This window comes from Phacochoerus africanus, chromosome 5 (assembly GCF_016906955.1).
Source record: "Phacochoerus africanus isolate WHEZ1 chromosome 5, ROS_Pafr_v1, whole genome shotgun sequence".
In the NCBI taxonomy this organism is placed as follows: Eukaryota; Metazoa; Chordata; class Mammalia; order Artiodactyla; family Suidae; genus Phacochoerus; species Phacochoerus africanus.
Genome location: NC_062548.1, coordinates 73,101,858 through 73,127,451, shown reverse-complemented (window position 1 = coordinate 73,127,451; position 25,594 = coordinate 73,101,858). Strand labels below are relative to the sequence as shown.

General features: G+C 48.5%; 1 protein-coding gene across 6 annotated transcripts in view; it reads right to left on the bottom strand.

Moving 5' to 3' along the window:
- Window positions 1-25,594, bottom strand: part of SLC4A5 (solute carrier family 4 member 5) — a 116,790-nt gene that overhangs the window by 77,027 nt on the left and 14,169 nt on the right. For 2 of the 6 annotated variants that reach the window (XM_047781736.1, XM_047781737.1), the window contains exons 3-4: window positions 20,868-21,038; window positions 3,720-3,849 (exon numbers count right to left, since the gene is read on the bottom strand). In XM_047781736.1, coding sequence (XP_047637692.1) covers window positions 3,720-3,849; window positions 20,868-21,038 — 301 coding nt within the window. The other 4 variants (XM_047781740.1, XM_047781738.1, XM_047781741.1 and 1 more) reach the window with 4 other exon arrangements.

Below are 25,594 nucleotides of genomic sequence, written 5' to 3'. Positions count from 1 at the left end.
GAGCACAGGTGTCTTAGAAGTTCTTCTGGCAACGTCATGCTTTTGGTCTGCTCTGAGCTGCGCTCAGAGGCAGCTTGGATTTGCAGCTTGCTTTCCCATCGCATGGAAGGCTCTAAGCTCTGTTTTTGAGTCACCCCAAAGGCCCCTCCACGCTTGGCCGGCTTCCAGCCCAGATCATTCTCCTGCCCTTCCTCCCCTGCAGCCATGCAGACTGGAGCTTGAGGGACCACGGAATTCTGGGTAAGTTGTTTGCTCACAGGAAGGGGGTTCCCCCCCCCACCCCCACCAGACCCAGCCTTCCCTTCTGGCAAGGTCAGGATCAACAAATAGGCAGCTGCACTCCCCTCCCGGGAATGCTAAAGAGACAGACTTAATAAAAATCTATCTTATTAACAGCCTGACCTACCAGCATTGATTGCATTAGAAATGATGCCTGCACTCAGTCCCATCAAGCACAAGAGGACAAGGCTCAGTGGAGCTCAAAACGCCATTGAAATCCATCTGGGGGTGATTCCCTCTTCAAGGGCCTGAAACATCCCCCAAACTAATAACCCCCAGAAAAGCACAGCCGGGAAAAATTCCTTGCGGATTTGAGATTTTTACTCCGTTAATCTCCTAAGGCAATAAAGCAAACACTCCTGTAACAAATTAAATACTTTTATTAAAGGGTCCCCTCCCACTTTCTGTTTGATGTGGGTACAGACCTGCAACCTTCTCAGGGCCTTTGTGTCTATGTGAGGAGTGGTTCCGACCTCCCATCATTTTCTCCTTTTGTTCTAAAAAGGCCCAGGACCCACTAGGGTTTGCTGGTTCTTGGATTCTAGAAACTTCTGAGATCTGTGGCTTCCCTAGTAGATCACATAGCCTGTCAGCTGAGGGAAATTCTTCCCATTCTTTTTGGGGGCGACAGACCCCAAGCACCTCTGCTATTGCAGTTTGCTGGGAGGAGCCCCCAGCACAGCCGTCCAGGCCAAAGTGGACTTGCTGGGAATTACCAAACTCTCTCTCTGACCTCTGCAGGGGCCTCATGACCCTCGTGGGCTGCGAACTGGCCGGTGAGCTGGAGAGAAGGCTAAAGGAGGCTGAGGTGGAGAAAGGAGCTCGAGATAAGGAGGCCTGAGAGGCTCTCCTCTCGCTGCTTCCTGTCCCAAAGCTGGCCTTCAAGCTGCTCCTCTCTGCATCTGCCTGGAGTTGCATTCAGCCATTTAACTTCTGCCCGCCCCCACTTTCCTCTCACTGTTGGTTAGAGGCCCATTCGGGTTACACGGGGGCCCTTCTGGGGTCTCCTCAAATGCTGTCCTCAGAAAGCCTGCCTTGGAGGGACACAGCCCGATGTGCAGACAGTAACCCCAGGCGCTTTTATACCTTATGAGGAACCTTTTCCAGAAACATCCTCATCTATGGTTTACCACTTTCATTGCAGGGCCTAGAGGGCGCAGGGCTCTATGGAGAGATTGGAAGTTGGGTGTTTCTTCCATGGGCCCTGAGGCCTTCTCAGAAAGGGCTTTGTGGTGCATGTGACTGGACCACATGGATGTCCTGGCAATTATTTCCAGGGGTTCTGAATGTGGACTTTGCCCAAGGTAGGGGGCAAGCACCGTCTCCGTACGGGGCTTTCGAGAAGGACCTTCTCAATTTTCCTTCTCCTCTATATGCCCACCTTGGACAAGAAAGGCACCTGCCCGGGGAGGTCCAAGCCCTCAGAGGCATTAAGCTACAGTGGCCCAGACGGGGCTCTGCTCATGTCAAATGTCCTCCTTCGTCTTATCAGCCCTGGATGGATGTCCTGGGCTCTGTGCTTGTCCCCATTTCTCTCTCTCTCCAGACGTATGTCCCCCCCTAGAAATCACAACAGAGTCCCTGGAAGTTGGAGGAAGGGGAGAGAGGTGGCTGAGAAAGTGGGGCACACAGGACAAAGTGCATAAGCAAGATGAGAGTCAGCCAGGCCTGGCCAGCATCCAGATGTGGCCAGCGGCATGCACTGATGCTTGCGAGCTATTTGCCCCTCTAAACTGCACTGTTCTCATCTCTAAAATGAGATCAGAGTTCCTGCCTCCTCATGTTGCTATGCAACTTGAGCAAGATGAGCCTGTGATTTGTTTAGCACGAGATAAGGGCTCATTGAATGGGTGGATACGGAGAGACCCCACTGCTTCCAGACAGGGATTGGGCCCAGCCTTGAGGCTAGGAATTCACTCCTTCTCTGAGGCCTGCTAGTCACACACAACGGCCTTTTTTCTCCAGGAGAGATGGGGTTGGGAGGGAGCTTGGGAAAGTTGAAACCTGTTCTTCCTCATTCTATACAATGACTTCCAAGGTGAGAGAGGCTGGCCGGTGAAGAAGGAGCCCAGGCTGTGACTGGGGTGGCTGCCAGGTTCTGGGTGTCATGGTGGCCCCAGGCGGAGCCATCTTGGGCACAGCTGGCAGTTCATCCAGGCATTCTCAACTGGGGCAATATCACCCAAAGGGGCAAACACTGATTCTTAGGGGAGTGAAAAAGTTTCAGGTATTACCATGGTTTGGGGCACTCCAAAGCTCAGCCCTACCTGACAAAAATCTGATTCCTTCATATGTCATTTCTCTCATTAGAAATAAATTGAATTCTGGAAGTTCCCATCGTGGCTCAGTGATATAGCGCCCAGCTGGAATCCATAAGGATGTGGGTTTGATCCCTGGCCTCGCTCGGTGGGTTAATGATCCAGTGTGGCCATGAGCTGCGGTGTAGGACGCAGACACAGCTCAGATCTGGCATTGCTGTGGCAGTGGCGTAGGCCAGTAGCTACAGCTCCAATTTGACCCCTAGCCTGGAAACCTCCACATGCCCAGGGTGCGGCCCTAAAAAGACAAAAAAAGAAAGAAAGAAAGAAATTGAATTCTATTTTAACAAAGATCGTTTAAATTTTTTATGGTGTGTGGGGGGGCTAATACAAAAAAAGATTGAAAAATGTTGGTATGCTCTGTCATCCAGACTCTTTCAACTTCCTTCCAGCGCCCCTCCTCCTCTCTCCAGCCCTCCTGCTGCTTCCTTCTATATTCTGCCTTCTCCTTGGGCTCTTGGCAGCATGTGGTGCTGCCGACCGATCCCGTTCAGTTTAGAGGCTGCTCTGTCCCTGCCCTGGGCATGGCCAGCACGGCTCCTTACCCTGATTCTCCCTTGGCTCCCATGACTTCACTGCGTGGTGCCTGTCCAGCTTCCTGGCTCTCCTCCTCCCTCCACTGCACCTATTTACCCAGCTCTCTGCCCCCCACGTGTGCCTCCTCTGTCCTGCTCCAGACTTTGCCAAGTCCCTTTTCTTTAGTGGCCCCCTGGACCACCCCAACTGGATTTTTCCTGGCATGCATTCCCCTTCCTCCAGGAAGCCCTCCTTGCCTCCTCTGCCCCCTTGGGGCTTTCCCTTCTACAACATTTAGTTTGAACCCCTCGACATGGAAGGATTTGTGCCCTTGCTTCATTCTCTCATGGTTTCAAGCATGTCTGTTCTACCTTCCCACCTCGACTTTCGTGTCTCTGAGGATAAGACAAAGCCGTAAGTTTTTGTTTACTCCTTCAGGTCCAAACCAGTTCTGGACACTAAGAAAAGCAGGTAGGTGGGTCTTCGGGGGCCAGGAAGCGCCCTGGCAGAACTCAAGGTAGGAGGTGCCAGTGGGCAGCTCAGTCTCGGCCCCGGGCAGCCGCCGTGGGGAGCTCCCTCTCCCTCCCTCCTGGGCCTCTGCCTCACCTGGCTGACTCCTTCCACTCCATCTGGTCTCCGTCGTGCTGCAGAGTGTCCATCTCTGTGAAGAGGGTGGGGTTGGGAGCCTCATCTTCCTCCCCCAGGATGTCCTGGAGCTGCTCAGCAGCTGGAGACCCTGCAAAAGGAGGGCAGTAGGCTTTGCCGAATGCCCCACAGGACGCGGGGGCTCCGAGGCCGATGGAAATGGAGCAGCAGCCAAGTGCAAGGGAAAAGTATCTCCTAACTCAGTGACACTAAGCCCAGGGACTGGGCCAAGCTGGACTCCAGCCTCTGCGGGTTGGATGTGGGAGGGATGAGTGGGATATTCTTTGGTATGAAAGTGATGAAAGGATTTAGTCTCCATTCATTCTCCAGGGTCTAGCAGCTGACAGGGAAGAAGGGATGGAAAATGACCAGAGCCAGGGCAGCAGCAAGGACAGGGAACAGAATAGAAAAGGCAAGTGAGAAAAACTCTGCCCCAACCTCAGCATAACAAACCCAGAGGGATCCCTTTTTCCACTGGACCCCAAAGAGTCAACTCCCAGCATCAGCCTTGAAGGGGCAATCAGTCACGTGAGAGGGTGTGCCTGCACCAGCGTGCCACATGGCCCATCTTCTTCGTGGGCAAGGTGACAGCCTGTTTCTGAACTCCTGGTCTGCTCTCTTCCTTCCTTCCTCCCTCCCTCTGCTTGCTTGCTCTCTTTCTTTCTCTTTCTCTCTTTTCTTTCTTTCTTTCTTTCTTTCTTTCTTTCTTTCTTCTTTCTTTCTTTCTTTCTTTCTTTCTTTCTTTCTTTCTTTCTTTCTTTCTTTCTTTCTTTCTTTCTTTCTTTCTTTCTTTCTTTCTTTCTTTTTCTTCCTTTCTTGTCTTTTTAGGGCCGTACCTGCGGCATATGGAAGTGCCCAGGCTAGGGGTGGAATCATAGCTGCAGCCACCCGTTTACCCCACAGCCACAGCGACGCCAGATCCGAGCTGTGTCTGTGACCTACACCAGAGCTCACGGCAACGCTGGATCCTTAACCCATTGAGGGAGGCCAAGGACCGAACCTGCAATGTCGTGGTTCCTAGTTGGATTTGTTAGCACTGAGCCACAATGGGAACTCCCCCAGTTTGCTTTCCAACTGCCCAGGGAATGTTGCCTCCTGGGTGTCTCTCAGATACCTCGAGTCAGCATTCTGACACAGAGCAAGGACCCTCCCCAATGTGCTTCCCCCCCCATTCTTCTCTCCTTTTCCCTTCCTTCTTCCTTTCCTCCTTCCTTCCTCCCTTTCTCCCTCCGTTCCTTCTCTCATTCAGTATTTAATGAGTGGCTACTATGTGCCAGTCATTGTTCTAGGTGTTGGGAAATAAAGCTGTGAAGAAGGCCCATAAAGCCTTGATTTCTTGAGCCTCTCTAGTGGCAGAGACAGACAAAAAAGCCAGTAACACATCCACAATAAACAATCATTTCAGGAGTTTCCGTCGTGGCTCAGTGGAAACGAATCCGACTAGCATCCGTGAAGACATAGGTTGGATCCCTGGCCTCGCTCAGTGGGTTAAGGATCTGGCGTTGCCATGAGCTGTGGTGTAGGTCGCAGATGATGCTCAGATCTGGTGTTGCTGTGGCTGTGGCAAAGGCCGGTGGCTACAGCTCCGATTGGACCCCTAGCCTGGGAACCTCCATATGCTGTAGGTGCAACCCTAAAGAGACACACACAAAAAAATCATTTCAATTAGTGATAAGAGTTCTGAAAGAAAGAAAATAAAATGACCACAGAACTACATTAGAAAGCACCGTCAAGGAAGACCTCTCTGAGGAGGGCATGTTTGAATTGCCACATGAAAAATGGGAATGAGCCACTTGTACATCTGGAAGAAGAGTGCTGCCAGCGTTCCAAAGACCTGAGGCGGGATGTGCTGGTTGGTGCGTCTAGAGCGCAGTGAGCCTGAGCGAGGTGCACATGACGTCGAATATTTGGTTAAAGGCCTAACTGTCACCCAACTGCACAAGCCAGACACCCTGATGTCATTCTCTCCTCACCTCCTTCTCTCCCCTCCACCCTCATGGTAAAAGTTTTTGAGGGAGTTCCCTTTGTGGCTCAGCAGTAACAATCCCAACTAGTATCCATGAGGTTTCTGGATTGATCCCCGGTCTCGCTCAGCGGGTGAAGGATCCGGCATGGCCATGAGTTGTGGTGTAGGTCGCAGACACAGCTTGGATCTGGCGTTGCTGTGGCCATGGTGTAGTCTGGAGGCTACAGCTCCAATTCAACTCCTAGCGTGGGAACCTCCATATGCCGCAGGTGAGGCCCCTTAAAAAAAAAAAAAATTTTTTTTTAAAGTTTCCAAGAATACTTTCCTTTCTCTCAATCCCATAGCCCCTGCCTGGTTTAACCTCTCAGGGACTGTCTTCAGACTTCACCAAGTCTTTCACTTCCTCCAAGCCTCTCTAGCCCCTCAGTTTAGCATCCCCTTTGGCCCTCACTTACTTCTCCAAGGACTCCCAGTGGTCAATCATTTCAACTACTTTCATCACACTCACCACAGTCTTACTCCATGACTTCCCTATAAAACCAGGCAGCCAATGCCCAAAGAAGAATCTATCAGCCCTGTCCCTACCTCCACAGGTGTGTCCTGGGGCACAGAGAGAGGGCCGTGGCTCTGTGGTATGGTGGATGCAAGGTGCTTAGTGGGCTTTCAGTCCAGCCAGACACAGGTGTGAAGCTCAGAGCCGCTACTTACACACAAGTGAATTCCTTCTGAGTGAACAGGGTTGTTTTCCCAGTAAAGCAAATAAGGAGAGTAACACACATGACACAGGGCTTGGAATGTTAACAGGCGTTCATCCTCCGGCCACCATCCCAGCACCTGAGTTCATGAGCCCATCTGGAGAAAACCGCTCAGCCGTGCAAATGAGGGTTCCCATTGTCGCCAGGTCTCAGAGGTGCTGGCGCCTCCACTCTTTCTTGTCAGCTCCCTTGCCCATGTCCCTCGATGCCATCCCTAACCTTTGCTCCTCTCTGCAAGCCTCTGGATCCATCTCCTACCCCACGTGACCAAGAAAACCATGAAATCCATCAACTTCCTCCCTTCTGGTCCCTCTGTGTCCTTATCATTGCTACATCCATTTCTGAACAAAAGAATCCTTCCTCTAGCCTATTTCCACCCCCATCTATTCCCTTTTACTGGATCCTTATTTCATCAACCAGCCTTTCCTTAACCTGGGTCTTCAACTTCTCTCTCTCCATCCTCTTTCAGCCTACAAAGAGCTCTTCTTACCGTAAAATACCTTTCCCGATCCTGCCTTCCCTCCAAGCTCTCCTGCTCTCCTTTTCCCTTCTCTCCACTCAATTCCTTGAAAGGGTGGTCTACACTCTCTGTCTCTGCTTCCTCCTTACCCAGTCACACCCCAAACTGCTGCAGCTGGATCATCCCCACCACGCTAAGGACATTGCCTAGGGCAGAGATCTTAAACTGGCAACTCAAAGACATTCTTAATTCGGCCCTTGAAGAGAATAAAAGTCCTTGAAATTGTTGCTAACACATAGAATTATGAGATTTCATCTAAAAATCTAGATTTTTTACTTTTCCTGAAAATTCAAATGGCTCTGATGACAGGGCCCATGTTCCTTACCCGGCAACAATCATTTAGAATCAAGTGATGTGTGAGCATAGGTATTTTAATTTGCCACAAGCCCCACTACTCCCCACTACCTAATAGCCTGCTAATCTCATTTACGCTAAGTACCTGAGTTTACAACCCTGCTCTCAGATCTCTCTTGCTGCCTTATTCTCAAACAAATAAGTCAATAAAATCAATCAGACCAACAGCCCTGTGAAGCTATAGTCTGGGTTATCTTTCTGAGATATCAGCGGTGCTGGTGGCTCCCTCTGAACTGGAATGTTCTTGGCTCTTGTAAGACAGTACTTTCTTGAGATTTTTTTCCTCTATCCCTTTGAAGTCTCCTTCTCAATATCCTTCCCTGGCCCCTCTTGCATGTCTCACTTAAATCTTGATCTTCCCCAGGATTCCTCCTTAGTCCACTTCTTTCCTCACTATCTACACCACTTCATATTTTTGGGGGGGTCACCTTACAGCCAAGGTCACTCATGTCTAGGTCCTGCCTGTACTGAGCATTTCCAACTGCCAACTGGACTGCTCCACCTGGGAGTTCTGCAGCCTTCTTGGGTCAACCTCAACATATTCTAAACAGCTCTGCCTCTCTTACTCCAACACCCTAACCCTGCCCTCCTGGTTTGATGACTAGCACTCCTAGCGACTCAGCCATCCAGATGAGAAACATTAGTCTCTGTCCTGAAGCCTCTTTTCTCAGCATCCATGTCCAATCAGACAGTCAGTTTCTTCATTTTTAGCTCTTTCCCTTTTCCCCCTCCGTTGCCATCATCTTTATTCAGGGTCTCATTATCTCCTGATCCTATCATCACAAAAGCCACCTGCTGCTCCCAGTGCCTCTGGTTGCTCCACCCATTCCATTCCCTGTGTAGCAGCTGAATTTGCCTTACAAAGGTATCAAACACGTCCACATGGCAAACTCCTGGGAGTCACGGAGGTCTTTGGGTAGCAGCATAAAATATTGTGCATATGAGTGAAAAATAATTTTACTAGCAGAAAATACTATTGATTTATCCACGTACTGTTCAACGGACTGCATGTACTTAAATGGATCTTATTTCTGAAATTTTCTCCTAGTTTAAACATGGATCTTTTTTATTGCCCTATTGATTGCCGACATTTGCTAGCAGACATCAAAGATTGAAGGAAGTTTTGTAGAAGATAATTTAACAATTGAACATATAACCTTACATTTTCTTCAAATTGGGAGAAGCCTGGGACAGCCTGATTCTGTTCACGTCAATTCACGTTCCTCTCCAAGAGAAAAACATTCAATAGCTCCCTACTTCCTCAGGCCTAGGGTCTATGACATGGCTCAAAACACTCCTTGTGATCTGGCCCTACTCTGCTTTTGCAAGTTCTGTCACGTCCCTCACACAGACACGTCAGACCCCAGCCACCCTGGACCCCGGTCCCATTGGACTACATGCCATTCTCGGAAGAGGGGGCCATACCACTCTTTGGACTTTTGTGCCCCCCATTTCCTGAATGCGGAATCCCTTTCCCCCTTTAAGACCAAATACGAAGAGAAAGAAACAGTCCTGAAACGCTGAGACAGGGCAAAGGGCAGGATGCCTGGACCAGCCCTGCCGGGGCGTTACCTGCTCCCTGGAATAGCTGAGCGCTGGGGTCTCCGGCTGTGGACACGGCCTCTGGCCCCAGCCTGTTTCTGCTGCTGCCACCCTGGCTGCTGGCTCCACGCGTCCTCTTCCCCACCAGCAGGGCACAACAAACTCACTTTTGTTTCTGGTTAAGCACCAGGGGAGGTGTGGGGAGAGGAGAAGACGGAGGGGGAGTGGGAGGGAGAGAGAGAAAGAGAGAGAGAAGGAAAGTGTGAAAGGCTGGGGAGGTGGAGAGAGAGGTTGTGTGTGAGAGAGAACAGAGTTGCCGTGAGCGTGAGGAGAAAAACTATATTGAGAGTAAATTAAAGATACAGTGAGTATAAAAGAATTGTGTGTGTGTGTGTGTGTGAGAGAGAGAGAGAGAGAGTGAGAGAGGTCTCAGGTCTCAGGTGCCCTGGAGAGGGAAGGTCTCTGGGGCGGGCAAGGGGGTGGCGGCTGCAACTCTGAGAAGAGGACTGGCAGGACTGCCCCCTTCCCCCCCAACCAGCCCTTCCCGGCCGTACCGTGCCCAGGGGCTCAAGGAGAGCCCAGGCACCTCTCCTCAGGTCCCTTTATAAAGGCAGAGGCAGGATTTGCCCAGAGACTCCCTGGGGCCTCCTTAAGGGCCTTGGCTGCTGGTGAGTCAGATGGAGAGCAGCCTGGAGGCCTGGCTGGGTGGGTTCCCTCAGCCACACAGCCCAGGGTGCAGGTGCTGTGGGAGGACAGGTGCTGGCGGGGGTGGGGTGGGAGGGGTGGGGGCCTCACGGTTCATAGCAACCACCGTTGGTCAATCGTGTTCCACGTTGCTGCTTTCTCTCCTCCCCCAACTTTAAACCCAAACTCCTGCTCCTTTCCCTCTTAGTCTGCTTCTAAGACAAATTGTCACATATCATCCCTCAGTGGGTGTTTTCTGAGAGCCCACGGCCAGTGGGAACTGGGCACTTTAGGGTGTGCGGTGAACGCCCCCTGGGGAATTATTTCGCTCTGCTGAGAAACTCCTAATCTCCTGGGTTCGGTTCAACAAGTGCTTACTGGGGACTTAGAATGTGCCAAGGTTGATTAGAGGTCATGGGTGGCTGTTGTTCCAAGGAGCTCTGAACCCTGAATTCGCTAAATCTTAGATCTGGGAGGGAGCTTAGCAATGGTTGAGTCCAAACCCTTTACTTTATGGATGAGAACACCAAGACCCAGTTTGTAGCCCTGAAGGCCCCACCAGGGCCCAGGATAGGGGGCCCTAGGGAGTTGACACCCCAGCCCGCACTGCCCCAGCAGCTCCCTTACCACGGCTTCATACCTGAGGCTTGAGGATCAAGTGTGCCTGCTTGACAGCTGAGAACGCAGAGGGTCAGGGGGTGTGTTTCGGTGCTGGGTGCCAAGCAAACACCATCACCAGGGAGTTCCTGCCTTGGTGCGCTTCCCAGAGGTCCCACGCTCTACAGTTTGCACCACACTGTGGCTGAAGTTGGCCCATTTTCTCCCAAGTCCCACTCGGTATAGCCTTCATGCCACACAGGGTCACGGCTGTGGGTGACCTCGAAACCCCAGAGGACACCCAGGATGCAAGAGGATTCTCTTTATTTGTGTGGGGCTTTAAGAGCCCAGACCTGGGTTCAACTCCTGACTCTGGTCATTATTAGCAGTGGGATCTTGGCAAGGCATTTAAGCAATCCGAGCCTTAGTTTCTCCATCTATAAAGTGGGCATAATCACACCTGCCTTACTGGATGGTGGTGGCCACGAAGCGAGATAATACAGTGATGTGACTGGCACCGGGCTTGTCATATGCCAGTCGCCCAGTAAATATCGCTGTGATGGTTATTGCCAAAGGTCGGTTATTGCTTCCTGCCTAATAATGGCCCCTTAAAACATTCCCAGGGCTCACTCCTTAGCAGCATCTAAATACCCAGGTGACTCCCACGCTACACCCCCTCTCCCTGGAAGCTCCCTCCCTGCTCCGTGCTGGGTTCCTGCATCAGGGTCTCAGTGTGTCTCTAATGCACTGTGGGCGCCCCACCCAGGCAGCATGTCAGAAGGCAATCCACAAATGAGAAAAGCCACAGATAAGAGGCCCTCTGGTCGATAGCTCACAGTGAGAATCACATAGCGATGGCCCGGCTGCAGGGATGGACTCAACCAGCAGTTGCTGAGAGAAATCCAACCTCAGCAGGAGCAAGCTTCTAGAAGCACACAAAAAGATGCACACAGGGGTGTGCTCTTGCTAGGGCTCAGAGGGAAGGGGTGGGCACCTGTCTAGCCATTAGCCGAGCAAAGCACAACATCACCTGGATGGACTGGGAACCCGAAAGGCTTCAACCCCTAGGAAAGGAGGTATTTAGGACCAGCAGGAAGTCAGCATGGGGACTTGGGCCTGGGGTCCTCAGCTCTGAGTACTTTCAGAGGCGCTTCTCTCTTAGGCCCTGTGTGAGTCACTAGAGAGCTGTAGCTTGATGAGGGTGGGGTTTGTCTTGCTTACATCATGCTGCTGGCCCCAGCCCAGGGGCCAATATTGGCTGGGTAAATGAGTCTTACTACTTCACGCTCCTGAGTGTATCAGCTGGGATTAGCCTCGGCAAGAACGGAGCCTCGAACAAGGAGACAGAGGGAACCAAGGAAGCTCAAGGACCCCGAGTCCTGGGGAGTGGGAGAGGCAGAAACTCAGGGCCCTAAGGTGACGCTGGCAGTCATGTGAGGTGGTCTTCAAGAGGGGACTTGGAAAGGAAAGTTTTGTTTTGTTTTGTTTTTCCTGGAAAGTTGTCCATTGACCCCAAAGGTGCTCTCTGGGAAGGAAGAGGAGAGAACCTGCAGGCTGGTAGTGTTTATGGAGATCTCTCCTATTGTGGTAGCTTTGGGGTGGTCTGCCTGGCCCACGTAGCAACCCCCACCCCCCACAAAAATGACCCTCTGGCAGCCTGGAGAATGCTTGACCTGTGCCCTTGGCCATGGTTCATTGGACCAGGTATAGTTAAATAGACACCTAACTCAAGCCTGGACATTTTGTGTGTGTGTGTGTGTGTGTGTGTGTGTGTGTGTCTTTTTAAGGCTGTACCCATGGCATATGGATGTTCCCAGGCTAGGGGTCTAATTGGAACTGTAGCTTCCAGCCTGCGCCACAGCCACAGCAACACCAGATCCAAGCCGTATCTGCAACTCACACCACAGCTCATGGCAACACCGCGATCCTTAACCCACTGAGCGAGGCCAGGGATTGAACCTGTAACCTCATGGTCCCTAGTCAGATTTGCTTCTGCTGCGCCATGATGGGAACTCCAAGCCTGGACATTTGAACTGGGTTTCTGAGATAGCTGGGCCTTTCCTAATGGCTTCTAGAGAAAAAGCCTGCAACCTGGAAGCCAAGAGCACAGAGAGACAGAAAAATCTACAGAGTGAGGAATAAAGCAGACCTACAGGAGAAGGGGGAAGGGGCCATGCGTCCCAGAGGGGACTGAGAAAGAGATGCGGCCTCCTGCTGAGCCTGGTTGGCTGTTCTTTCTGGGACTGTGAGAAACTCCTTTGCTGTTGTAGTTTTCATACCCTTTCTCTCTCCCTCCCTTCTTGCCCAAGACAGCTCAAGTAGGTTTCAGATGCTTGTGATCAAATTACCTTCTTAACGTGAGTCTCTCATATAAACTTCTGGAGTATGAGATTTTCTTAGGTATACCTTCTTGAAAACTGCAAGTGTAAGAGTTATAAAAGAATGTTCAGGGAGCTCCTGTCGTGGATCGGCAGTAGTGATCCCGACTAGTATCCATGAGGAAGTCGGTTTGATCCCTGGCCTTGCTCAGTGTGTTAAGGATCTGGCATTGCCGTGAGCTGTAGTGCAGGTCACAGATGCAGCTCAGATCCCGCGTTGCTATGCCTGAGGCGTAGGCCAGCAGCTGTAGCTCCAATTTGACCCCTAGCCTGGGAACTTTCACATGCTGCAGGTATGGCTCTAAAAAGATTAAAAAAAAAAAAAAAAAAAACAGTATGGAAGTACCTCAGGAAACTAAATATAGAAATACCATATGATCCAGCAATCCAACTCCTGGGCATATATCTGGACCAAACTTTCACTGAAAAAGATACATGCACCCCCTATGTTCATAGCAGCACTATTCACCATAGCCAAGACATGGAAACAACCTAAATGTCCACTGACAGATGAATGGACGAAGAAGATGTGGTACATATATACTATGGAATATTACTCAGCCATAAAAAAGACCAAGTAATGCCATTTGCAGCAACATGGATGGATCTAGAGACTCTCATACTGAGTGAAGAAAGCCAGAAAGAAAAGACAAATACCTATGATATCACTTATTTGTTCAATCTAAAATATGGAACAGATGATCCTATCTAAAAATAACAAACAAACAAACAAACAAAAAACAGATCATGGCCAAGAAGAGCCGACTCGAGGTTCCCAAGGGGGAAAGGGGAGGGAATGGGATGAATGGGCATTTGGGGGGTTTTGAATGAACACTGTTGTATTTGGAATGGATGAGCAATGGGATGCCTGTACACCATGGGGAAATGTGTGTGATTGGGCCACATTGTTGTACAACAGAACTTGATGAAACATTGTAAATCAACTGTATTTTAATTAAAAAAAAAAAATTCAGTCCAGCTAAAGCACTGGACTTAGAGGAAATGGTCTTTGTGTTTAGTTTAACACATTGTGTGTCTTTAGCTGTGCAGTGAGCCAAGGTGGAAGCAGAGGGAAAAGGATGTGCCTGGAAAGTGAGGGGAGTGAGTGTACAAGCTGGGAGGGAGGGGGGAAGTTGGTGGGGGGAGGCTGAAAACTGAGAAGCAAGAGATGGAAGGGGAGTGGGGAGGGGGCGTAGGGGTGAGGTGGGAATTGCCAAAAATACGGTAGGAGGGTGCAAGTGTGAAGAAAAGCGGCCAACAGGAAATTTCCAGTGGCCAGCAGATTTTTTTTTTTTCTTCTAGCTGCACCCACCCACATGGCACATGCAAGTTACCAGGCCAGGGACTGAATCAGAGACGGAGCTGCGACCTATGCCACAGCTGCAGCACTGGGCCGGGGATCCAACTGGTGCCTCCAAAGAGACAAGTCGGGTCATAAACCGACTGCACCACAGCGGGACCTCCTGGCCAGGAGATTTTTAAGAAAGGGGCTATCTGGTATCTCCCGTTGAAGGTGTGTGTGCCTGCAAGGGGAAGCTGCTCCAGGCATCTGAATGAGGGCTGCTGCTCACATGTGTGTGGTATGTGACCAATTTAGGGGAGACCAGAGAACCCCTCTGCCTATGCTGGAGCTGGCCTGGAGGTGAGGGCAGAGGATGGGTGCAGGAGGTGAGACTGAGCCCTGGACTGTGAGCCCAGCAGGTAGGATTTGGGGGTAGAATGACACTGAGACTGGAGCCTCTGGAAATTTGCAGAAATGTAGGCCCAGGTGAAAACACTAACTCTCAAGGAATAAGGTAAATCCAGTTAACACATGGGTTGGGTTATAATGATTTTATATTTTTTAGAATTTTCATTGGTTCGCTTGTAAGCTTGAGCTTTCAATCCTAATTTCTCCTTAAATTCTTTTTTTTTCTTTTTAGGGCCACACCTGTGGCAAATGGATGTTCTCAGGTTAGGGGTCAAGTCGGAGCTACAGCTACTGGGCTACTGGCCTACACCACAGCCACAGCAATGTGAGATCTGAGCCACATCTGCAATCTACACCACAGCTCACAGCAACACCAGATCTTTAACCCACTGAGCGAGGCCAGGGATCGAAACTGCATCCTCCTAAATACTAGTCAGGTTCATTATCCCTGAGCCACAACAGGAACTCCTCCCCTTAAATTCTTAAGGTCACTAACTCAGAATTCTCTTCTAATAGGGTTTTTTGGTTTGTTTGTTTGAATGCTGTATATATTAATAATTCCAGGAAATCTATGTCTTAAGATGCCAAGGAGAAGAAGAGAGAGAAGAGTAAATACAGAGAAAAATAAATAAATCCAGTTATCTTTGCTCCTATGTTGGAAACACAGCCTGTCTCAGGAGCTACTTAGCGGAGAGATGCTTTAGAGGTAAATTTGTCTTCTATCCCAAACCTTGCTCCTACCTCAACAGAAATGGGGAAAGAAAGACCCCCATGAAATCTATCTTTGGCCCAAAAGCCTTGGAACCATATGAGGCTTGAATGTCTGGCTAGAAGACAGTCTTTCTCTCCCTTACTGCTCATCTTGGGGTATTTTGATCTTTTAGTGACCTCAGAGTTGTTCAACACTTGGCAAGTAGAAGATCTTAGTAATTTTTTGTTTGTTTGTTTGTTTGTCTTTTCTAGGGCCGCATTCATGGCATATGGAGGTTCCCAGGCTAGGGGTCTAATCAGAGCTGTAGCCGCTGGCTTATGCCACAGCCACAGCAATGCCAGATCCGAGCCATGTCTTCGACCTACACCACAGCTCATGGCAACGCTGGATCCTTAACCCACTGAGCAAGGCCAGGGATGGAACCCACAACCTTATGGTTCCTAGTCAGATTTGTTAACCACTGAGCCGCGACGGGAACTCCCAAAGATCTTAGTAATTTTTCACATCCCTCCGCCAGAAGGATCTTGTAAGCTTCTTGGTACCAATGAGCACAGCCAAATCAGATGACCACTTGTAAAGGAAAAGGATTTGGGCTCCTTGCTTTTAAATGGGTTAACATAGATCAATTGAACTAAAATATGTTGGAGTTCCATTTGTGGCTAGCAGGTTACAAACATAACCAGCATCCATGAGGATGCAGGTTTGATCCCTGGCCTCACTCAGTGGCTCAGTGGGTTAAGGATCTGGTGTTGCTGTGACTGTGGCGTAGGCCGGCAGCTGCAGCTCCGATTTGACCCCTAGCCTGGGAAACTCCAGATGCACAGGGTGTGGCCCTAAAAAGACAAACAAACCAAAAAAATAGAACTAACATTATGTTAAATATCTGCTGTGTATCATGCCCCATGTGAACTACTTTGTACCCGTTTATATCTTGTTTAGGAGCTCAGAACTTTGACCAACAATCCTGGTTTGCTTTAGACTGACCTGGTTTTTAGCAGGGACAGTCCCACAGCCCTCATCCTGGGAAAACCCTCCTTCTCAGGCAAACTGAAACAGGTAGTCACCCTACTGTAGCCTTTCCCTCTGCAGACGAAGGCACTGAGATTCCAGCGCTGCAAGGTAGGTTGTACATCTCATGCTCTTAGATCTTGGCTCCCGTTCTTAGCAGCAGCCAGGAAAAGCCAGAGAGCAGCTGTATTTCTATAGCTGCCCTTCTTCCCCTTGCTCCTAATGAGGAGCCTCACAAGAGGTTCTCAGAGGCAGAGTGCAGTAAGGAAGCATGACTCTCACTGATTCTCACCACAGCTTGATGGTTCTATTCCCACTACATGTTCTGCCAGTGTCAAAATTGATGGACATCTAAGGATTAACTTCCTAAATTTACAAAAGAGGAAGGGGTGGTGAGAAAAGAAGAGGAGAGAGAAAAGGAACAAACCAACTGCCATGGCATATTATTCTCTACCTACCTGTCCCCTTTCATCACGAGACGATATGGCAGCTTGAAAGGAGTCATTCTCAGCCTTGTGCAATATAGCGACTGACCAGTGACGTCTTACAAAGGACAGCAGCCTAGTGGAAGGGGCTCACACAGACTCTGAAGTCTACAGACCTGTGTTCAAGCTCCAGCTTCACTGATTACCTCTGTGTCACACCACATCTCTTTGACCTTGATTCCCTAATCTGAAGAGGAGGATAATCAGATCTCCTTTTTATTATTACTATACGTACACTTCACAGAGTTACCATGAAATACCACTTCACGGTACAACTCTCCTTCGCATTTGTGGTCTTGCTGGATTCTTGTCATTGTTCCATGAGGCAGAAACTGAAGGGCCCTCCTGTTGGTCCTTCATCTGCACAGGCTGCCTTACTCTCAGGCCACCCTGCCTGGCCCAGCCCCCTGCCCCGTCCCGTTCTGCATGAGCCCCCTCTTCTGTAGAGGGAGCTCCCACTGGGACTTTGTGCCCAGACCAGCTGGATCACCCACCTGGGCTGTCTGGATGGATTCACAGAATGGACAGGACCCTCAGAGGGGAAAAACACATGTGGTCAGTTGCCCTCCAGCAGAGAAATGGCAGATTCAGGCAATCATCTCAATGACGCCACCAAATGATTTGGGCACTGTTTTGTTTTCCCCTCTCTGGGTTGTTGTCACCGGCCCAGTGATGCAGTGGGGCAGGGTCTATTTTTGCATCACACATACACACAATGCCCTGTTCAGCATGGAAGAAGTGAACTTCTATTACCTCAAGGAGAACAGCCAGAACAAGCTCAATCCCCATGGGTTTCAGAAAATTCGCTGTGGCTGTGGACCTTGCTAGTAGGTTTTGTGGCTCCCTTAAATCCACATGTTGGGAGTAAGTGGGTTTTATTTGATTTTTTTTGTTTTTCATTTGTTTTTTGTTTTGTTTTGTTTTGTTTGTTTTGTTTTTTTTTTTTGTTTTTTGTCTTTTTGCTATGTCTTTGGGCCGCTCCTGCGGCATATGGAGGTTCCCAGGCTAGGGGTTGAATCGGAGCTGTAGCCACCGGCCTACGCCAGAGCCACAGCAACGCGGGATCCGAGCCGCATCTGCAACCTACACCACAGCTCACGGCAACGCCAGATCATTAACCCACTGAGCAAGGGCAGGGACCGAACCCACAACCTCATGGTTCCTAGTCGGATTCGTTAACCACTGCGCCACGACGGGAACTCCCATTTGTTTGTTTTTATTTTTAGGGCCGAGCTGTGGCATATGGAAGTTCCCAGGCTAGGGGTTGAATCAGAGCTCCACCACAGCCACAGCAACGGCAGATCCTAGCCGCATCTATGACCTACACTGCAGCTTGCAACCATGCCGAATCTTTAACCCACTGAATGAAGCCAGGGATTGAACCTACAGCCTCACCGACACTATGTTGAGTTCTTAACCCCCTGAGCCACAATGGGAACTCCTCTATTTGAATTTTTTAATTTCATGTTTCTGTTTTGATGATAATCTTTAAAATATTTCATTCATTAGCTTTAATGGTAAAACTTTTATTGTTATGATTCAAAATTCACAGATATTTTTATGGAATAAAACCTTAATGAAGATATTTCTCAGACTGGGGTTTTATAGTCCTCTGGGGCTCTACAAAGGTACAAATGCATCTTCATGGGTCCACAATAATTTGTTTTCCCTTTTAAAATGGTTCTTACTTGGAGTTTCCGGCATGGCTCAGTGGTTAACGAACCTGACTAGTATCCATGAGGCCTCGGGTTTGATCCCTGGCCTTACTCAGTGGGTTAAGGATCTGGTGTTGCCATGAGCTGCGTGGTATAGGTTAAAGATGTGCCTCTGATCCTGCGTTGCTGTGGCTGTGGTGTAGGCCGGCAGCTACAGCTCAGATTGGACCACTAGCCTGGGAACCTCCATATGCCGAAAGTGCAGCCCTAAAAAGACCGAAAAAAAAAAAGTAGTTCTTACCTACGCTATGTTGAAAGACATGGCCAGAAATTTCCCATCTCCTAGGCTCTCCCATCCTCTCTCCCCTGTTCCATAGCCAGGCCTTTTGATACACCCGGGAACCAGGTTGTGAAGGGAGTGAGCTGAATGTAGAAATGTGCCAAGGATTCTACATTCCCTCCCCTTTGGCTTCTAGTTAAAACTACTGTCCCAGGAGTTCCTGTCATGTCTCAGTGGTTAACAAATACAACCAGGAACGATGAGGTTGCGGGTTCGATCCCTGGTCTTGCTCAGTGGGTTAAGGATCCGGCATTGCCATGAGCTATGGTGTGGGTCGCAGATGTGGCTTGGGTCCCGTGTTGCTGTGGCTCTGGTGTAGGCCAGCGGCTACAGCTCCGATTCGACCCCTAGCCTGGGAACCTCCATGTGCCATGGGAGCAGCCCCAGAAAAGGCAAAAAGACAAAAAAAAAAACAAAAAACAACCCACAACCATCCCCTTCATTGAACCAGAAACCACCAAGACAATGTAAAATCTGCCATACATGACCACTTGTGTGCTGCACCATGCTGCATCAATAAATATCACTTATTAGACCTCCTTGAAACCCTTTGAGCAGAAAGCGCTAGCTCTAACTGCCTGTCCTCTCCTGGCTCAGGAGGGACCCAACAGACTCAGCATTCAAAGAGTGACTTCATCCCTGAATGCAGGGGAGGTGGGGGATGCCCCAGAGAGTGTATAGGAGACATCCGGCTCCAGCATGAGGAGCAGGCCTTCCTACCAGACCTGCTCTCCTTGGGTCTCTGACATGCCTACCCTTGAACCTGTCTGTGCACACATGTGCATGCGTGTTTGTGTGTATGTGTGCACATGTGTATTTTATTTTATTTTATTTGTTTTTTAGGGCCGCACTCGCGGCATATGGAGGTTCCCAGGCTAGGGGTCAAATCAGAGCTACAGCTGCCGGCCTACGCCACAGCCATAGCAACGCAGGATCTGAGCAGCACCTTCAACCTATACCACAGCTCATGGCAACGCCAAATCCTTAACCCACTGAGCAAGGCCAGGGATCGAACCTGCAACCTCATGGTTCCTACTCAGATTCGTTTCCGCTGCACCATGATGGGAACTCCAACACATATGTATTTTAAATCAGAGCTCATCTCTTACAGTGGACACCTCCAAAGGACTCCCCATTAACCAGACCCCACATGGGCACCTTCACTCTGGAAAAGCCACAGGCTTTGGTAGATGCCTGTGGCAATGACAGCACTTGTTGCCAATGACAGCAGGTGTTGAGAGCAGTGCAGGGTTGAGGGTGACTCAGGTGGCCTTTGGGAACATGTGTGTCTAGTCTCCTAGAGGGGTATTAAGAAACTGTTACTGCCTCTGACATTTTTTGGAAGGTTTAGATGGTAAAAAATAACTTATTTTGCCTTGCTCAAGACAGTGGAAATATATAGCAGAAACCAATTAGATACATTTATCACTCAGCTTTGGCATATGCTGTGGGTGAAATCACATCCCTAGAAACAGTGAAGGCTCAAAAGAGTAAAATGTCTCAATCCCTGGTCTGGGGAATTTTCATATGCGGCAGGCGTGGCCAAAAAAAATTAAAAAATTAAATGTCACAGTTGTGCTCTAAGGATTTCAGTCTTTTCATTCCTCTTAAGATGGATACTTTTCTTTCCACAGGAAGGAACAAAAGACCAATTTATTTATTTATTTAGACTTTTTAGGGCTGCACTCACGGCATATGGAGGTTCCCAGGCTAGGGGTCCAATCAGAGCTTCAGCTGCTGACCTACAGCACAGCCACAGTAACTCGGAATTCAAGCCTCATCTGCAACCTACCCCACAGCTCACAGCCACACTGGATCCTTAACCCACTGAGCGAGGCCAGGGATCAAACACACATCCTCATCGATACTGGTCAGATTCATTTCCCTTGAGCCATGACGGGAACTCCCAAAAGACTGATTTCAACCAGCCCAGAACTGATCTCCACAGCAGCAGAGGAAGGCCTCAGGGGTCCCACTGACCTAGGACAAAGCCTCTCTGGCCCCTGCAAGCTGCAGTGTTGGATAGCCAGACAATTCCAGACCCTTCCTTCAAGTTCAGATGGAGAGAAGGGGCGGAGGAAATTCAATACGGAAATCAGTTTACTGAGCATAGCAGCTCCCGCCAAACAGTCAGGTTTGTTATTGGCTCTTGCGGCAAGGGCGGTGTGGCCCCTAGGCATTTGAAAATGAGAAAATAATTCTGAGAATGAAACCATGAAATCAACGCAGAATAGATCAGATGGGAGGTCTCAGAGTCACCACAGAGGGACAGGGGCACAGCCGGACTGAAGGCGTCCCTGAACAGGGAGAGCCACCTGCACCCCATGGGGCAGCCCTCACCTTCTCCAGAGGATCCCCCCGACCTGCCCTGTCCGGACCCTCCCAGCGATTGGCTCCCCAGAAGGCTCCCCTCAAGAACTCACGTGTCCTGCTGACATGATCCACACTGCTGCCGGCACCGGTCTGTCCCTGCTGAGGCATGTCTGGCCGCAGGCCCCAGCGGACCTTTTGCAGGCCTGAAAGATGTCCCTTCTGGTCTCTATTCCTATGAGGATGACTAGGGACGGAAAGCCCAATGTGGATGGAACGACAGTCTGCGGGCGGGCACAGAGAGGGTAGGCAGAGTTACTGAAAACTGGCACTTCTCCTTAACACCCGCTGTTCCAGAGAGCTGAGGCCACCGAAGCAGATCAGAGGACATGGGAGTCCTGGACAGGGCCATTGCCCCGAGGCTTGGGTTTGACAGAATTCCAATTCTGAACCAGCTGAGCTGTTGGTGGAAGGGAGATCCTTCGTTCTATATTTAGAATTCTGCAGCAATGAGCAGAACACCCGCCTCCCGGTTCTTGCTCATCTAAAGCAGCAATAACCACATATGGTTTGTGACACATGGTCCAGGAGAAATGGCCCTCGTGGGTCACAGCTTTGGTCCAAAATGCCAAGCCCCCTCTCTGATCGTTATCAGAAAGCCACACGGCCATCCAGTTCCATTTTTACTAACAACCAAAGTCTATGGGAAGTCCTACCTACTACAAGATATTAAGGGTTTCTCAAAGCTGGTTTTGTAAACTAGAATTTTCAAGAACTAGAGCTACCAAGAATCCGACTTCAGAACTCTGCTAAGAAGCCTGACTGCCGTGTAAAGCCTCCACTGAATCTGCACACAGAGAGGCAGCTAGAATCCCCTCAGCTCCCAGGAAAAACATTCTCCTACCAGTTTCTCATCAGTATTGTCTTGAGTTGGTCAACAATTTAAAAAATAATAGATGTTTTAGTGCAGTTTTATTTTATTTTGTCTTTTTAAGGCCACACCTGCAGCATATGGAAGTTCCCAGGCTAGGGGTCCAATCAGAGCGGCAGCTGCAGGCCTATGCCACAGCCACAGCAACACCAGATCCTTAACCCACTGAGAGAAACCAGGGATGGAACCCAGGTCCTCATGGATATTAGTTGGGTTCATTACCACTGAGCCACCCCAGGAACTCCTTTTTAGTGACATTTTAGATTTGCAGAATAATTGAGCATCAAGTTCCACGTAGCTACCCCACCATACCCCCACCTCCGCAGGTTCCCTTATTATTTTTAAAACTCAGATGTGATTGACGTACAATGTTGTATTCATTTAAAGTGTACAGCATAATAATTTGATAGATGTATGTACTGCAAAATGGTTACCACTATAAGTTCAGTTAACTTCCATCACCACACAGTTTGGATTTTTAGATTCCACATGTAAGTGAGATCCTTCAGAGTTTGTCTTTCTCTGTCTGGCTTATTTCCTTTAGTGTAACATCCTCAAGGTCCATTTATGCTGCAAATGGCAAGATTTCCTCCTTTTTTATGGCTGAGTAATATTCACACAAGTATATCACTTTTTTTTTTAACCTATTTAACTGCTGATGAATACTTAAGTTGTTTCTCTGTCTTGACTATTATAAATAATACTTCAATGAGCATAAAAGCACGAACATCTTTTCCAGATAGTGATTTCAGGAGTTCCCATCATGGCTCAGTGGTAACGAACCTGATTATTATCCATGAGGACGTGGGTTCAATCCCTGCCCTCATTCAGTGGGTTAAGGGTCCGATGTTGCAGTGAGCTGTGGTGGAGGGCACAGACGAGGCTCAGATCTAGAGTTGCTGTGGCTGTGGCGTAGGGTGGCAGCTGTAGCTCTGATTCGACCCCTAGCCTGGGAACTTCCGTATGCTGTGGGTGCAGCCCTAAAAAGACCCAAAAAAGATAGTAATTTCATTTCCTTTGACATATACCCAGGGAGGGGAATTGCTGGATCATATGGTAGTCCAGTTTTAATTTTTTTGAGGACTCTCCACACCATTTTCCAGTGTCTGCACCAATTTGCATTCCCACCAACAGTGCACAATAGTGTCCTTTTCCCCACACCCTGGCCAATATTTTCTATCCTGTATCTTTTAGGTGACAGCCATTCTAACATTTGTGAAGTGCTGTCTAATTGTGGTTTTAATTTGCATTTCCCCAATGCTTAGTGATGTTGAGTACAATTTCATGTACCTGTTGCCCATTTGCAAGTTTTCTTTGGAAAAATTTCTATTCAATTCCTCTTCCCATTTTAAATTGTATCATCTGAGTTTTTTGCTGTTGAGTTGTATGAGTTCTTCATATATTTTGGATATTAACCCCTTATCAGATATGTGATTTGCAAATATTTTCTCCCATTCTGTAGGCTGCCTTTTCATTTTGTGGACATTTTTCTTTGCTGTTCAGAAGATTTTTAGCTTGATATAGTTTAACTTGCTTTTTGTTTGTTCGTTCATTTTTATCTTTCCATGTATTTGTATTGTCTTTGATTTCTTCCATCAATGTCTTACAGTTTTCAGTAAATAGTTCTTTTATCTCCTTGATTAAATTTATTCCTGAGTATTGTAAATGAAATTGTTTTCTTAATTTCTCTTCCTGATAGTTCATTGTTAGTATATAGAAGTGAAACTGATTTTTGTACTTTGATTTTGTATCCTGCGATTTTAATGAATTTGTTTTTTTAGTTCTAAGAGGTTTTTGGTGGAGTTTTTAGGGTTTTCTATGTATGATATCATGTCATCTGCAAATGGCGATAGTTTTACTCTTTTCTGATTTTTCTTCTTGCCTTTTATTTCATTTATCTTGCCTAATAGCTCTGGCTAGGACTTTCAGTACTATTTTTTTTGTTGTTCTTTTTTTTTTTTTTTAATTTTTATGGCTGCACCCTCAGCATATGGAGGTTCCCAGGCGAGGGGTCTAACTGGAGATGTAACCACCAACCTCCACCACAGCTCACGGCAATGCCGGATCCTTAACCCACTGAGCAAGACCAGGGATCAAACCCACATCCTCGTGGATGCTAGTCGGGTTAGTTAACTGCTGAGCCACGACAGGAACTCCTTCCAGTACTCTTTTGAATAAAAGTGGCAAGAGTGGGCATCTTTGTCTTGTTCCTGATCTTAGAGGAAAAACTTTCAGTATGAGTATGATGTCATATCTGGCCTTTATTATATTGAGGTACATTCTCTCTATACCCAGTTTGTTGAATGTTTTTCTTTTTTCTTTTTTTTTTTGTCTTTTTGCTATTTCTTTGGGCCGCTTCCGAGGCATATGGAGGTTCCCAGGCTAGGGATCTAATCAGAGCTGTAGCCACCGGCCTACGCCAGAGCCACAGCAACGCGGGATCCGAGCCGCGTCTGCAACCTACACCACAGCTCACGGCAACGCTGGATCGTTAACCCACTGAGCAAGGGCAGGGACCGAACCCGCAACCTCATGGTTCCTAGTCGGATTCGTTAACCACTGCACCACGACGGGAACTCCCTGAATGTTTTTCTTTTTATCACAAATGGATGCTGAATTTTGTCAAATGCTTTTCCTGCATCTATTGAAATGATCATATAATTTTTATTCTTCATTTCATTAATGTGGTGCATCACATTGATAGATCTGTGGTGACAATATTTTCCCTAGGGCTGGTCAACAACTATTGATCATTATGACTATTTTTGAAGCCCAAGAACAGCAACTAAAATTTGAAAGGCTGCGGCAGACTGGGAAATTAGACTTTATGTTCTAATATAGATCTTGATAGAACTACATGAACTTTTTTTTCCTCCTGGAGGAGAGAGCTGCCTCTTTGCTCTAACCCCTGAAATTCAGGTGCTAGATGCCTGGGCGTCGTTGATTACACATGTCACACTGAAACTACATGAAGCTGAACCTTGAAGAAGCATAGAGACATGTTGAGTCTGCCTGGTGAGTTGATTCTGTATGAGTCTACTCTGACTAGTGCATTCCTAGATGCTGGAGGGTCAGGTTACCTGGATGTCAGTGTCCCAATCTCTTTAGAACCCCAACTCATCCCACCTCATCCCACTGCTTGCTCTTTTGGACTCTCAGTCTCTCTTGGGTATAAGGAGCAATGTGAGGTAGAGATTTTTATGACATGCAGGACTCAGAATGACTGCTGCTTCTCTTTCCTTCTCCCCTCTGCCCACCCCCCAGCATGGTGTGACTTCCCTTGTTCTACATGGTGTCTCTTAAGCAAACTGTAATTGGAGGTAAGCCATGGACACCAATACTTAGAGGGAAGTAGTTCTGGTCTATGGGTTTAGTATGCTTAGTTCTTCCAATGATGAGTTCCTATGCTCCACCCTAGAGGTCAGAATGGAAGAGAGAAGCAGCAGATACATCAGAAAGGCCTCTAACCAAGAGTTAGCTGCCCTGGGCACTCCCCGGCCAGTTTTGTTTTTTCGTTTTTTTTTTTTTTCTTGTTTGTTTATTTGTTTTGTCTTTTTAGGGCTGCACCTGCAGCATATGGAGGTTCCTGGGCTAGAGGTCGAATCAGAGCTCTAGCTGCTGGCCAACGCTACAGCCACAGCAATGCAGGATCTGAGCCATGTCTGGGACCTACACCACAGCCCATGGCAACGCTGGATTCTTAATAGTGTTCTCACCTATTATGCAGGAACGAAAATTCTTTCTCTACTGGCTGGACATGGTTTTTGAGAAGATAGAATGGAACGGTGAATGCAAACATGATTATGAGAATCGCAAGAGGCAATACACATGAAGAGGGTCCTTACTAAAGAAATCAGGGGAGATGGCTGTCAGGGGGAATATTTTACTTTCTGCCCTGGATATAACGTG